Source organism: Neoarius graeffei, chromosome 22 (assembly GCF_027579695.1).
Source record: "Neoarius graeffei isolate fNeoGra1 chromosome 22, fNeoGra1.pri, whole genome shotgun sequence".
Classification (NCBI taxonomy): domain Eukaryota; kingdom Metazoa; phylum Chordata; class Actinopteri; order Siluriformes; family Ariidae; genus Neoarius; species Neoarius graeffei.
In genome coordinates this window covers 60377666-60390703 of record NC_083590.1, presented here as the reverse complement: position 1 = coordinate 60390703, position 13038 = coordinate 60377666, and the positions used below count along the sequence as shown (strand labels likewise).

The window sequence follows — 13038 nt, the reverse complement described above, 5'->3', positions numbered from 1 at the left end:
TAGAAGCTCTTTTTCGGTCTATAGACCCCTTACACTGACATCACATTTACGTTAGCAACGGTCACTACCAGGCTTTTAGATAGAGGGGCGTCTGGGCGTCTTTTCGACGCCCTGTACTGAAAAAAACAAGAAATTGGACGCCCTACTTTTTAGTACGACGCCCTAAAGACGCCCTAATATTTCCGCCCGTGTTATGTCCGGTAACTTAGCTGAATATGTTAAAAAATCGCCGAGTCTGAGCTTTCCGAGGATCTACAAGCTTTGTTGACACCGCCATTTTGGAAATTTCAGAAGTCTCGCTTTGACAGCTGTCTTTCCCGAAGACGCCCAGGGTTACCATAGCAACAGCACGAGCCCAGAGTACAAAATATAGGCACCCGCCGCAGAGCTACAGAAACACGCGTTTCTATGGCTGCACTAATTTCAAAGTTGTGAGAGCCCTCGTTATAAATAAATGGGTTATTAAATAAATTTGGTGTACAAAGCACTTGTAATATGCGTTCCCAGAGCAGAGGGGGAAAAGATGTATGCCTAGGAGACACTGGCATAAATATCCAGACAATATAGCCGTAGACTATATTGCCGCAGCTAAATGTGGAATGTAGTCTATAGAAAACCGGCCTTACCTGACATGTTATTTATCCCGAATAAATCCTGCATGCATTTCAAAGGTGAGAACAATTTGAAGGTTTTTCATACCTAAATGTAAATTTTTAGTACCTTGGTTTTTACCTTCTAGCTTTGTAATTAATGGGTTTCTATTGAAAAAACGAATACCATTATAATGTTTGAAGACTTAGCCATATTTCCTGTGTGTTTTTTTTCTTTGTTATACTAAATCTTTGGACGCTAGCGGCTTTGAAAGCAAAACTGGTCAGCCGGGGTTGGTTGTCACACTGTGTTCGGGGTTGGTTGTCACATGTAATGCAATTGCAATAGGTGCACTACTGACTGAGACAAACACAGCTACAACAAGCTTTATTTATGTAGTATTCTGCGATCAGAAAGCTTTATAGCTAATTTGTCATGCTTAATATGCAACTCCAGCTCAAAAAATCCCAGAAATATACCCATTTTAATAATAATATTCATTAAAAATATACGCAGTTTGCAGTGTATTTTGTTTTGGTGTTCCCAAAGTTGATATTGTATTACCAATCTGTTATACCTACATGTATTTTGAATACATTTTCTTTAACATTTTTACATAATTCTCAAAAATATGTATGTATTTTCGGTTCCTGTACCGCCCCATTGAAATAACATTGTGACAACCAACCCTATAGGGTGTCACAATCTGTCAAAGTGTGTTTGACAGCCCATATCTTTTGAACACAACGACATAAAGTAGAAATACCACCTTCCAGTCGTACCTGAGACTTGCAGCTTCCTTTGTACATTGAAAGGGACCCTATTGCAGTGAAACCATTTTGTTTACATTAAGACATTAAAGAAAGTTGTTTTACCTAAAATGAATCTGGCTTGAATTTTTCCATGCACACATGCCTCCCCCCAGTCCAGCCTTACTATTGATACAAGAATGTTGTAACAAAGGCAAAAACACTTGGCTGTATTGCTCAAAATTTGCTGTCAAAATGAAGGAAATAGCATTTGAGAGCATTAGAAATTTCAAAATTTTCCGGGGGAGTACCCCCGGAACCCCCTAAAACACTCGTGCCAGCGGCGCTCAACGCGCCGCTACACCTCGCCACATACAGTGACACCTGCAAAAAAGTTAGACTCCCTAAAAAAAAATCCTGCCTAAAAGCCTGGTCACTACCCTACCCTATACCTGGGGGACAAGCAAACTTTGTTTACATACTGTTCACAAACTGAAGCCAAGCAAATATGTCTGACGTCCATTGCTGTTGTCTGAAGAAAACTACAGCTAAAAAGCTCGGCTAACGGATTACTTGGATAATCTTAGTTATAAAGAAGTGAAGGATCCATGGAAATTAGAGTTTATTAGTGGCTATGATCTGTACAAAATTCCTCAAAACCAATGGAGTGACGGTGCCGATTTGTGGCCTAGTGCTAGCTACATGTTGGAATGTACTTTCCTTTTCCTGAAGAATCCGGACATGGAAGAACAGTTTAAAAAACAACAACAACAAAAATCAAACGCATATCCCACTACATAAACAAGAAAATTCTTTACACAAAGGTTTTTACCGACATCAGCTTTAGGGAACAGAATGCTGCAAAACCCTGAGCATTTACTCTCAAAGGACTACTACTTGAACTGTGGGCTAGATGGTATTCTCGGCCCGCCATGTCTCAACAACCTCAAGGACATCAAGTTACAGAACTGTTTGCACTCATTTATACATTGATATTTATGATTGTTAAAAAACCCAAAATCTCTGAACTATTATTATTTGTAAAATAACATTATCTTGCTCGAGACGTTCAAACAATGTTGTATGATTTTATTTTATCAAATAGTGGATGGTACAATAATTACAAATGCAAACAGAATTGGCACATTCCAGTTGTAGCTGTAGTCATATCGCTAACTATAATCACCCTTGTAATAATCATTTCAATAAACTGTTCATGTTCAGTTCCCTCTTCATTTATTCTCTATTCAAAAGGCACAACTGAGTCACACAGGTTGATAAGTATGCAACAGGCACTAACAATTTGATCCAAAATAGTTTTTCCTGCCTTGGTCGATTTATTTCCATTTCACATGCCTGCAGCTGTTGTAAAGTTCAGTGTGTTCGTGTAGAACTCTCTCAAACTGTAGGTTCATTACTACACTCTGGCTCCATGTTGACATTTTGCACAGGACTGAGATCCTCTGATAACAGAAGCAAAGCTGCAGCGCTCTTCGCTCTCAATCTTTTCTGTTCTTTCAGGATGTATCAGGAGCATGTCGCTCCTTGTTGGGTTTTTTTAACCAATTATGTCAGTGTTGTTTGTTTGGTGCCCAATCTGGGTTTTTCATGTCAAATAAGGAAGTTGGTTCATCTGTAAGAAAATCCTTTGATTTTGTCTGAACACTTTCATGAAGAAGCTAATTAGAATGTGAGCAGAAATAAAAGATTCTTAAACAAACTCTTCCATACTCTGTTGTGCCTGTCTATTTTTTTAAAAATAAATTTTAAACAGAGTTGCAAATTTCTCTGGAGTTTTCAGGCTTAGCTCCTCTTGCTGTATTCTCTTTAACCACTCATTTCTTCATTGTTCTTGATGCATTTGCTTCTCTTTGTTAACATTTTTCTTCATAGCAGGGAAATGGTAATATATTTTATCTATTCCTCGATTTGAACAACTGGAACAACCAAAAACAGCGCAAAAATTAACCATATTTAAGACCGGTTAAGCCTTGCTTACACAAAAGCTGGGTGTCTTTTCACCTGGGGGTCAATTATCACGTGATGCGTGGCGTCATGTGCAAGGGGTCTATTTGTCCATTTCTTAATTGACCTGAACTGCCTGCCCAAGGGCAGCAGTTCAAAGAGAATTTCTGGGGTGGGACGGATCTTTTAATATACTGAGGGTTCTTTTGAGGCAGCAGGAACTGTAAAGCTCTTCCAGGCAGGGAAGAGGGCATCTGATCATCATCTGGGTGGTGGTGACAACCCTCTGGAGCACTTTCTTCTCTGCTCCTGTGCAGCTGGCAAACCACACACTGATGCAGTATGTAAGTGCTCTCTATGGAGCAACAATAGAAGGACAAGCAGTTTTTGAGTGAGGTCGTTCGTCCTGAGGATCATCAGGAAGTAAAGTCTCTGCTGTGCATTCTTTATCACTTGTGTGGCATTAGTGCTCCAGGTCAGATCCTCCTCTATGTGCACCCCCAGGAACCAGAAGTCCAGGATCCTCTCCACACACTGCCCACTGATGAGAATAGCAGAGACTCAGATTGTTGGCGCGCCCGCGTCTAAGACGCACTATTTCGAATAATGAACGCATTGTCGAGAGAGGCAGGGGCCAATATGGACGCGAGCATTTTATACCCTATTTGGAATGTTTCGTGACATATTACTCAGACCCTCCAGGATTTTGCGATTTGCAAATTCAACCAATCCCCACGAAATCAGGGCGGTGTTGCAATTATATCCAATCACTACAACTTTCCCGCAAATCTGACAAATCGTTGGCGTCGACAAACTACCTTCCGCCTTACTTCCAGTGTTGCCAGATTGGGTGGTTTCCCGCTCAGTTGGGCGGTTTCAAGTGCATTTTGACGGGTTTTGAACATATTTTGGGCTGGAAAACGTCAGCAGTATGTGGCAACACTGCTTACTTCCGTGTATCCGTTCAGGAGAAGCAGCACGCGCGAGTCAGTGTTTATGTAGGCTTAAATTCTGTTACTGAAAGTGTGTTATGTTTACAGTGAAGGACTGTGTGCACTTTACATTATTTTTTACTTAATACAAGAAATTAATGGATGCCAACATTTTTGCCAAAATGGTACTTTATTTTCCATTGTTTAGGCAGCTTCAGCATCATACTGTGGGATTCTGTTCAAATTGTTTTTTTTTCTTCTATGAAGCCTGAGCCATTTATTTTATTAGTTTATAATTATTGTTTAATTTAGTCTTCAGGAGAGACTGCTTGCACACAGTACTAGTATTAATAGTTTTTCTTACATGAAAGCTGGGGCATTTATATTATATTTTAAGGTAACTTCATGTTGTGCTGTGAGGTTCTATGCACTTTAACTTTTGAACCAACAGGTGCATTTGGATAAGTAAAGCCTATTTTTCTGCATTTTTGTCGTCCTGGTAATCTTTTATATTGGTAAAGTTGTTTATAGGACCATTTCTCAGTGTCTTTGTTTTTTTTAATCAAGTTTTTCAGTAATAACTTAATATTTAACATACTCAATTTTAATCCCAAAAAGAGAAAATCGCAACAATTTCTCGCAACTTTCACTTCCTCCCACAATGTAATCGCAACAAAAACCTAAAAAACACCACAACTTTCATCGCAATTTTTTGGAAAACCCCCCGCAACATCAGACATTTTAGCCCACAACAATCACAAAAAAGGCCTGCGGAATCCTGGGGGGACTGGTATTACTTGACTTCATGGTCTCAATATCGAAAATCTTGCACAAATATGCAACTTCCAACATAATTATCTGGATATTCAACAGATTTCAGCATCAGATGAATTTGTTTTGACCGCCGCCATATTGAATATACCTCGGACCCGTTCGTGTATTTACGCCGCCCCGTTTGTAGCGTCCCAAGTGAGTAAAACCTGATCCAAGTCTTTCGCTAGGTGGCGTCTTACGGTCTATGTACGAATATTCGAAAGAGACAAGAAAACATGGATAAGAAAAAAAGAAAATGCATCTATTTTGTCATTCTTCGGCAGAGTACATTCACCTGAAAAAACTGATACCCAAGGTAATTAGTCATACTAGATTTACAACAACTACTACTGCAACATCAACTACTACAACAGCAACCACCACTACCACTGGTGACTACTACTACCACCACCACCACCACCACCTGATCCTCTGAAATTAGAAGTAGAGATGATTAGAGACAAGCAGAATTAGACCGTCACAGCATGCAAAAAACAAACCCATTCTTGTGCTATAATTTAGATGTGATATATAGTGGCCTGTGGTTGAATTCCAAAATATTGCCACTGATTAAACAATATCTTAAAATATTTGGTTGAAGCATTGATTTTTGTCATCTACATTGCTTCATATGGCTTCTAATACCAAAAAAAAAAAAACTGAGAAGAAAAAACCAGCCCCTGGGCTGCCCCAGCTGTTCACTGGGCTCGCTTCGCTCACTAGGTTCGCTAGATTAGGGATAAAATTAGCTCATGTTTTAAGTCATTGAAATTCAGTAAAGCTGCTTTGCGACAATGTCTATTGTTAAAAACACTACAAAAATAAACTTGACTTGACTAGAGGGTGAAGAGTGGGGAGCCATGGGTGAAGAGTGGGGAGCCATTGCTGAGGCTGAGGAGATGTGGGGGCCTTCTCTCACCCTCTGTGAGCGATCAGACAGGAAGTTCTATATCCAGAGGCAGATGGATTAGGACAGTCCCAGGTCTGTCAGTTTGGACACCAGTCTGTGAGGGAGAATGCTGAGCTAAACTCCCCAAAGAGCAGCTTAGCATAGCTCTCCTGCTGCCCAAGGTGAGTGAGGGAAGTGTGGAGAATTGTAGCTATGGCGTCCTCTGTAGACCTGTTAGCTCTATAAGCATACTGGTGTCTAACATGGGTGGGGGACTTGCGATGATGCAAGTCTGAACCAGTTTCTCAAAGCGCTTCATGATGATGGGAGTAAGTGCCACTGGACAGTGGTCATTCAGGCTGCTAATGGTCTTTTTTTTTTGGCAATGGAAGATGGTAGAGGACTTCGGGCAGGGTGGGATGGTGGACTGGGATAGGGACTGGTTGACTTGTGTGATATCCTATGCTCTGTACATAACATGATTCTAGATGTTTTATTTTACTACAAGATACATACCTATCAGAAATGCTGGACAGAGGTGGTCAATTACTGCAGGAGTCTTGGTCAAGGTGGCTCATTGCTATTTAGCCCCTAATGCTCTCTAAGCTTAAACATTAACAGCCCTATGAGCCTTTGCACTCTGGCAAGGCTCCGTGGAACTGGCAACAACTAAAGGGACTGCCTTTTCTGGTCGCTACAATAATAATCCTCCTCCCTGGACCCAAATTTATTTTCAAAATGGGATTAAAGGCCATTTAGATTAAAAAAATTTAAAAGTTCAAAGCAAGTGACGACCTACAAACGTTTTTAATGAAAAGTACAGTCATTGTTCTATTTTAAAAAATATTATTTCATGAGCCTGCATAAAAATGCATGGGGTTGCTCAAAATTCCACAGCACACTTCACTTTGTCTCACAGCACACCGGGTATATACTGTACGTATCTAATCAACCCTCACTGAACCGATGTTCAAATTATACTTTGTCTGCATTTGTGAATTCACGGAAATGAAACAATGTCACACCAACTGCAGACCCCAGAATCAAACCAACTCGGACAGTGGCAAATTTTGTGGCATCGAAAACCATTGGCTCGTTGGTGTGGTAACAAGTTTTATATTCACTTTAGCATTAATTATAGTTAACAGTATCTGTTCAAATCCTGTAGTGTCATGCTTCTCTGTTTATCCTCGACATTTTAGAAAAGAAACAAACTAAGTGTAAATGAATACGTTCCTTGTGTGTGTGTGTGTGTGTGTGTGTGTGTGTGTGTGAGAGAGAAGCAGCTACCATGTTGTGCATGCAGCAAAGTCAAGGAAAACTGTACCAAGTTTTTCTCAACTGCATTTGGGAAAACAGATAATGGAATGTTGATTACTAATATTTTGTGTAATACAGGAAGCTGACCATGTTTAGAAGTCGTTATGGGAGGATCCATGTTGGTGACTACCTGGGCTTGTGATTTTATGGGACTTTCATGAATAATTATATTACACAAAGAAATATTTGCTTGAGCATTACTTTATTTACTTGAGCACTGAGGTGTTACTAGTATTTTTATTAACAGGCAAGTTCCACCACACTGGCTAAAAGAACCAATGTCGGATCGCATTGTGATCAAACTTGCGATTTATACCACTACTCCACATATCATCTGCAAGAAGAAATTGATATTAATTGGAGCTACCTTCATCTAGTCATAATATTTTGTTACATAAAAATATACAATCTTTATAATAAAATTTATGACAAACTCACAACCGAGGAGTCTCCACTGTTCCTGGCTTCCTCTCTGTTCACCAGCTCTCCCTGGCAGGGTCCGAAGTGTGCACCTACTGGAACAGTCTCCCCCTTATTAAACACTCCCAGGCCTGCATCAGGAATACTGGACTTCTGGATTTCTAGCCCAGGAGGAAGAGTTTGTCTGGCTCGGTCAGGGACTCCCATGGGAACAGGAGTATCTGGGATGAAGAGGGGTGGTCCATGAACCTCACATTTGTTGAGGAAGAAGGATTTGCAAATTTCACAGTCTGGGAGTAGAGAAAACACAACAGGAAGAAATGAGGCCCAAACATGTGTGCAATCTGTGTGTCTAAGACCATATACAGCACATTAGTACTGTATAAAGATTATCCTAAGAAAGTTTGCCAGTAAGGTTCACTGAGCATCTGGTTGAGACTAGGTGTGTCCATCAGGACTGAGATCAAACAGGACACAACAAGGTACCAGTATTGGCACAAAATATGGAAACACCTACCAAAATGACAAAACACCACACAATTTGACCTTTTGTTCTCAAGTTCTCTTAATAAACTAAACATTTATCATAACAAATAAATGTTACAAGTAACCAGAGTAAATCATTCTAAAATAATATCAATATTTGGTATGGAACCCCTTGACACTGAAGTGCACTGACACGATCAGGCATGCTATCAAAGTTTATGAATAAAATCAAGTGGAATTGATCTCCATATGTCTTGCAACACTTCCCAGAGCTGTGGCAGGTTTGAAGGAGCCCTTTTCACCTTCTCTCGCTCCATGTAGTTCCAGACTTGCTCAATTATATTCATGTCAGGACTTTGGGCTGGCCAATCAAGAATTGTCAAGCTGCCATCTTGTTCTTTGTTTTGTAGATACTGTTTAACCACCCTGGCTGTGTGTTTTGGGTCATTATCTTGCTGGAAGATAAAGTTGTTGCCAATGAGAGCTCTTCCAGAAGGCACAGCATGATGGATAAGGATTTGTCTGTACTTGTCAGCAGTGAGGGTCCCATCTATTTTGTAGAGATGACCAACTCCATTGTAGGTGATGGTTCCCCATACTTGCAGGACCCCTCCGCCATGTTTTACTGTGGGAGAAATACAGTTTGCCTTGTATCTTTCTCCCTTTCTGCACCGGACTTACTGTTGCATAGTGTTGCCAAATAATTCAAATTCCTTCTCATCTGAGAACAAGACCCTTTTCCACTGCTCAGAAGTCCAACTCCTGTGAATTTTTGCCCAGTTAAGTCTCTTCTGCTTATTTCCACCTCTCAACAAAAGTTTTACGCAACGACACATGACCTTTGAGGCCTTCTGCCGAGAGCGTCTTCCTAGCCAGGTGCGGGGAGACATCCTTGCCTGTAGCATCTTGGCAGTCCTGTGCCAGTTCCTTGCTGGATTTCTTCCTCTCTTGTTGGGATGTAGTCTTGAGGTACTGGACATCAGCTTTAGTCAACTTTTTCTTCCTTCCTCTGCCTGAAATGTTCTTGAAGTTCCCAGTCTTCTGGTGATGCGTGAGGCATTTCCAGACAGCACTGTGGGTCACCTGCAGTTTCTTTGCTATGGCTCGTTATGAATGGCCCTCCTCCCGCAAACTTTCATCCTAATACGCTGCTCTTTTGTAGTTTCTCTCTCTGATGCCATTTCTGCCTGTTGCCTGGCTGTAGTCAGAGGATAAATACTTTTTCTAATGAATTATTTGCAGAGACCACATGATTTAGTTAATGGTTTTCACCTGTGGAATAATTAGCATATCATGGTACGATTGCCCAACAAGGAGTGATTAAGGTGGGTTTTGGGGCTAAACTCGACAAAAAGAGATACTATTTCCAGTATTTTTATGATGTTGATCACACAACGATGGCCAAAACTACTAGTGTTTTCATGGTTAAAGTATAAAATTGTGGTTAAAAGGTGCCTCTGTATCTTCATAATGTATTTCAGTTGCCTTCAGTGCAAATTCTGATGTCATCTGCACTGATTGATTTTGCATACTTAATCTTTTCTTAGGCATTTCCATATTTTGTGCCAGTACTGGACACGAGTATGAATTTTTTTACTTCCTTGTGGGAGTAAACAAGTGGTCAGATATGAAGCTTGAAGGGCAAAATAAAACGAATGTTCATTAACGTGACTGTGGCACTGCATGATGTATTTACAGTATTCTTAGGACTTGTCTGGTCAGGGTTGTTTTAAATTCAGCTACTTGTTTGATTGTCTTCTGGGAAACAGAATTTCCCAAATTTGTTATGAAATCACATGCAGGTACAAACAAAATTAACTGTCCACACAGTCAGTAAGAAAGTAAGTAAATAAATAAATAGTCCAACGCACATCTCTATTTGAGCTTGCTGACAATTATGGCATTTCTAAATCTAGACATTTTTCCCCCCAATGCCATACATCTAGGATTCATATTTAATTTAAAACACACACACACACACACACACACACACACCAAATAGCTAACCAAGCATAACCATTTGCTGAAGAAGAAACCAGTGGACCCAGAGGAAACCTACAGTGACGGGTGGGGCTTGCAAAACTTCACACAGACAGCAATCCAAGCTTAGAAGTGAATCCAGGACCCTGGAGCTGTGCCACTGTAATGCCCCAAAATCCGTATATTTGGACTCCTGTCTTTCACACCCACTGTCTCTTATTGAACATCCCATTCCAGGGGCATAATGAGGGGCATTCTCTCTGTCCCCTGTTAAATCACAGCTGGTTGGGATCTTCTGCGAGCTTATGCATATGGGGCAGAGAGCACATAGCACTTTCCTCCAGGTGTGTTTTGCTATCATGCGACACAGCATGAGCTGCAATTGACAAAGAGGAGTTTGATGGCTTTACATGTCTTGGAGGAAGCATGTGTTAGCCTTCACTCACACGGTTAGAGAGACCTGGCTAGTGGGTGGATACTAGCAGGTGACCACACTGGACAGAAAATGGGTGGAAGAAAGAGGGGGGAAAAAAAAACCCAAACTATAATATTCTAATGTGGTGAAGACATTGGGACACATTTATTTAACATTTATGGAAGGAGACCCAGGTATCAGTCAGCAAGTTTCCCCAAGATGGAAGTCTCTTCAGGACAGAGGACTTTGTGCTTTCTGGTCTCTCATACCCCTTTTCCACCAAATCAGTTCCAGGGCTGGTTCGGGGCCAGTGCTGGTGCTGGTTCACAACTCGTTCAACTTGCGAGCCAGCTGAGAACCAGTTTGCTTTTCCAAAGCTCGCGGTGCTAAGCGGAGCTACGTCATTACATCGCTGTATACGTCATTGCGTCGCTATGTTTACATAAACCTTGGCGCGAATATCAAAGCAAAAACAACACAGAAGAAGCAGCAGCAGCAGCAACAACAATAATAATAATAATAATGGATGACTTCGCGTTTGTACAGCTGCTGCTTCTCGTCGCTTAAAAATGGTGATCTTTCGTGGTCTTGTTATTGTTGTTGGTCTTAACAACTCCGCCCCCCTGCTGATGTAAGCAGTTCTTTCCTCTGGCCCAGCAGAGAGTTGGTGCGAGCCTGGAACCGGTTTTTCTGGCCCCAGAGCCAGTTCTTTGTCAGTGGAAACAGAAAACCCGGTTCCAAACTAAGCACTGGCCCTGAACCAGCCCTGGAACTGCTTTGGTGGAAAAGGGGCAACAGTCACACGACATCCCACATTCTTTTAGTCTCAGAATAAAACACAGGAGTGGCTGGAGAGAATGACAGACATTGTTCAACATTAAATGTAAGCAGAAACAAAACATTCAATGTGTCATTCATTAATAAATTAAAAATTGCAATAACAAGCAAATCACTATGGTTTGAGGGGAATCATACACTTTGGGCCATGCTGTTATATGAAAATAAATCACACGGCATACATTTTTATACACACCCATTATGTGATATTCCATACTTATTTTGTTCAGGTTAACATCGGTTTATAACGACTAAAGTATTTCAAATAAATCAAGAAATGGTTTCTCTCACTCCTTGCTACCATGTTACACACTCTATAAACAAAGTTCATACTTTAATCAATAAAAATATCTAAATTTCAATGTAACAAGTTTGTTGATTAAAATCATAAGACAGACTGAGGCGACATCCCAAATGTACTGTATTATACTTTTAGTGCACCAGATAGTGTGCAGGGCAGAATAAACAGTGAGTGTTACTTAACACCAGAGTGGCCTGATGTCTTACAGAGATGGTCTTTATCGTCAGGATCTTCCACTTTAACGGAGAGACCTTCAGGTGGGTTGTTGAGATCGTCTCCATAGTTGTAGATTTTCAGCTCCAGCGTCTCCTCTTTCTTCACACAGGCTTCTGAGGTCTCTCCATCCGTGGATGTCTCGGTTTTCATGTCCTCACGCAACTAAAGATCAAACAACAAATCTGTTAGGGCAGGACTGTATCCATCCTACTCGGGAAGGTGCTGCTCTCATTTCTCGCAGCATAGCTCATAGTCTCAGAACAGGCCTAGTTAATTCATGACAATCCAGAGCCAAGGCCAGGGAGCAGACGAACAGGCTAAACTGTCTGCAACAGGCACAGAGTCATCACACAGGTTCCATTACATTGAGACTGTGCCTGTTCCCCAAGCTATACAAAAAAGTAGAAATATTCAGTTTGTTCTAATAATCTAATATAAAATTACATCACACTGACTGTACAGCTGCTGCCAGCACCTTTGACCTAAAAGGTAAGACTCTTAAATATTTTCTCTCTTATGTCTGAAGCATGAACTTTTAATGAACTTCTTACTGATCAGCAGTTTAATGTACTGTGTTTAACAGAAACAGATAAAATCAAAGGAGTTTGTAGCATTAAATGAAACTAGTCCTCCTGGTTACAGTTATAAACACCAGCCTCGTCTAACTGGCAGAGGAGGAGGAGTCGTGATTATAATGATTATCTCGGCATGACACAAAAACCTGGACAGTTAGTATGAAGAACTTCAAACGTATTTGTGGCAGTGGGGGCGTGGCTTAGTGTCAGTTTGTGAATGCAGGGCAGGGCCAGGGAAGGTGAGTAGCAAAGTTTAATGCACATGTCAATTAATGGTGCGCGCGTGTGTGTTTGTTGCAGTGACGGTGGAGAACAGAAAAAGAGGGAGAGAGCAGAGAAGAGATCTCCCCAGACCAAAATGCAACTGTGTGTACGCACATGTCTGTGTACCTAAAAAGACGTTAAATCTGAAAAACACAAAAATAAAAAAGGTGTGTGAGAACGTCATATCGCCTGCCATGCTTCTGTACTCCACCCACATGAGGGATGTATTAGTGGTGCCGAAACCCCGGAGTACAGAAGGGAAATCACCACATGAAGTCTTCCCCA

The 13038-nt window shown here is 41.0% G+C and overlaps 1 protein-coding gene across 1 annotated transcript in view; it reads right to left on the bottom strand.

The window, feature by feature from the left end:
• Window positions 1-13038, bottom strand: part of LOC132871005 (zinc finger protein 883-like) — a 75041-nt gene that overhangs the window by 42234 nt on the left and 19769 nt on the right. The window contains exons 2-3 of the mRNA XM_060905150.1: window positions 11905-12076; window positions 7698-7969 (exon numbers count right to left, since the gene is read on the bottom strand). Of these exons, the coding sequence (XP_060761133.1) occupies window positions 7698-7969; window positions 11905-12064 (432 nt within the window). The 5' untranslated portion in view covers window positions 12065-12076. The remainder of the gene's footprint in view (window positions 1-7697; window positions 7970-11904; window positions 12077-13038) is intronic.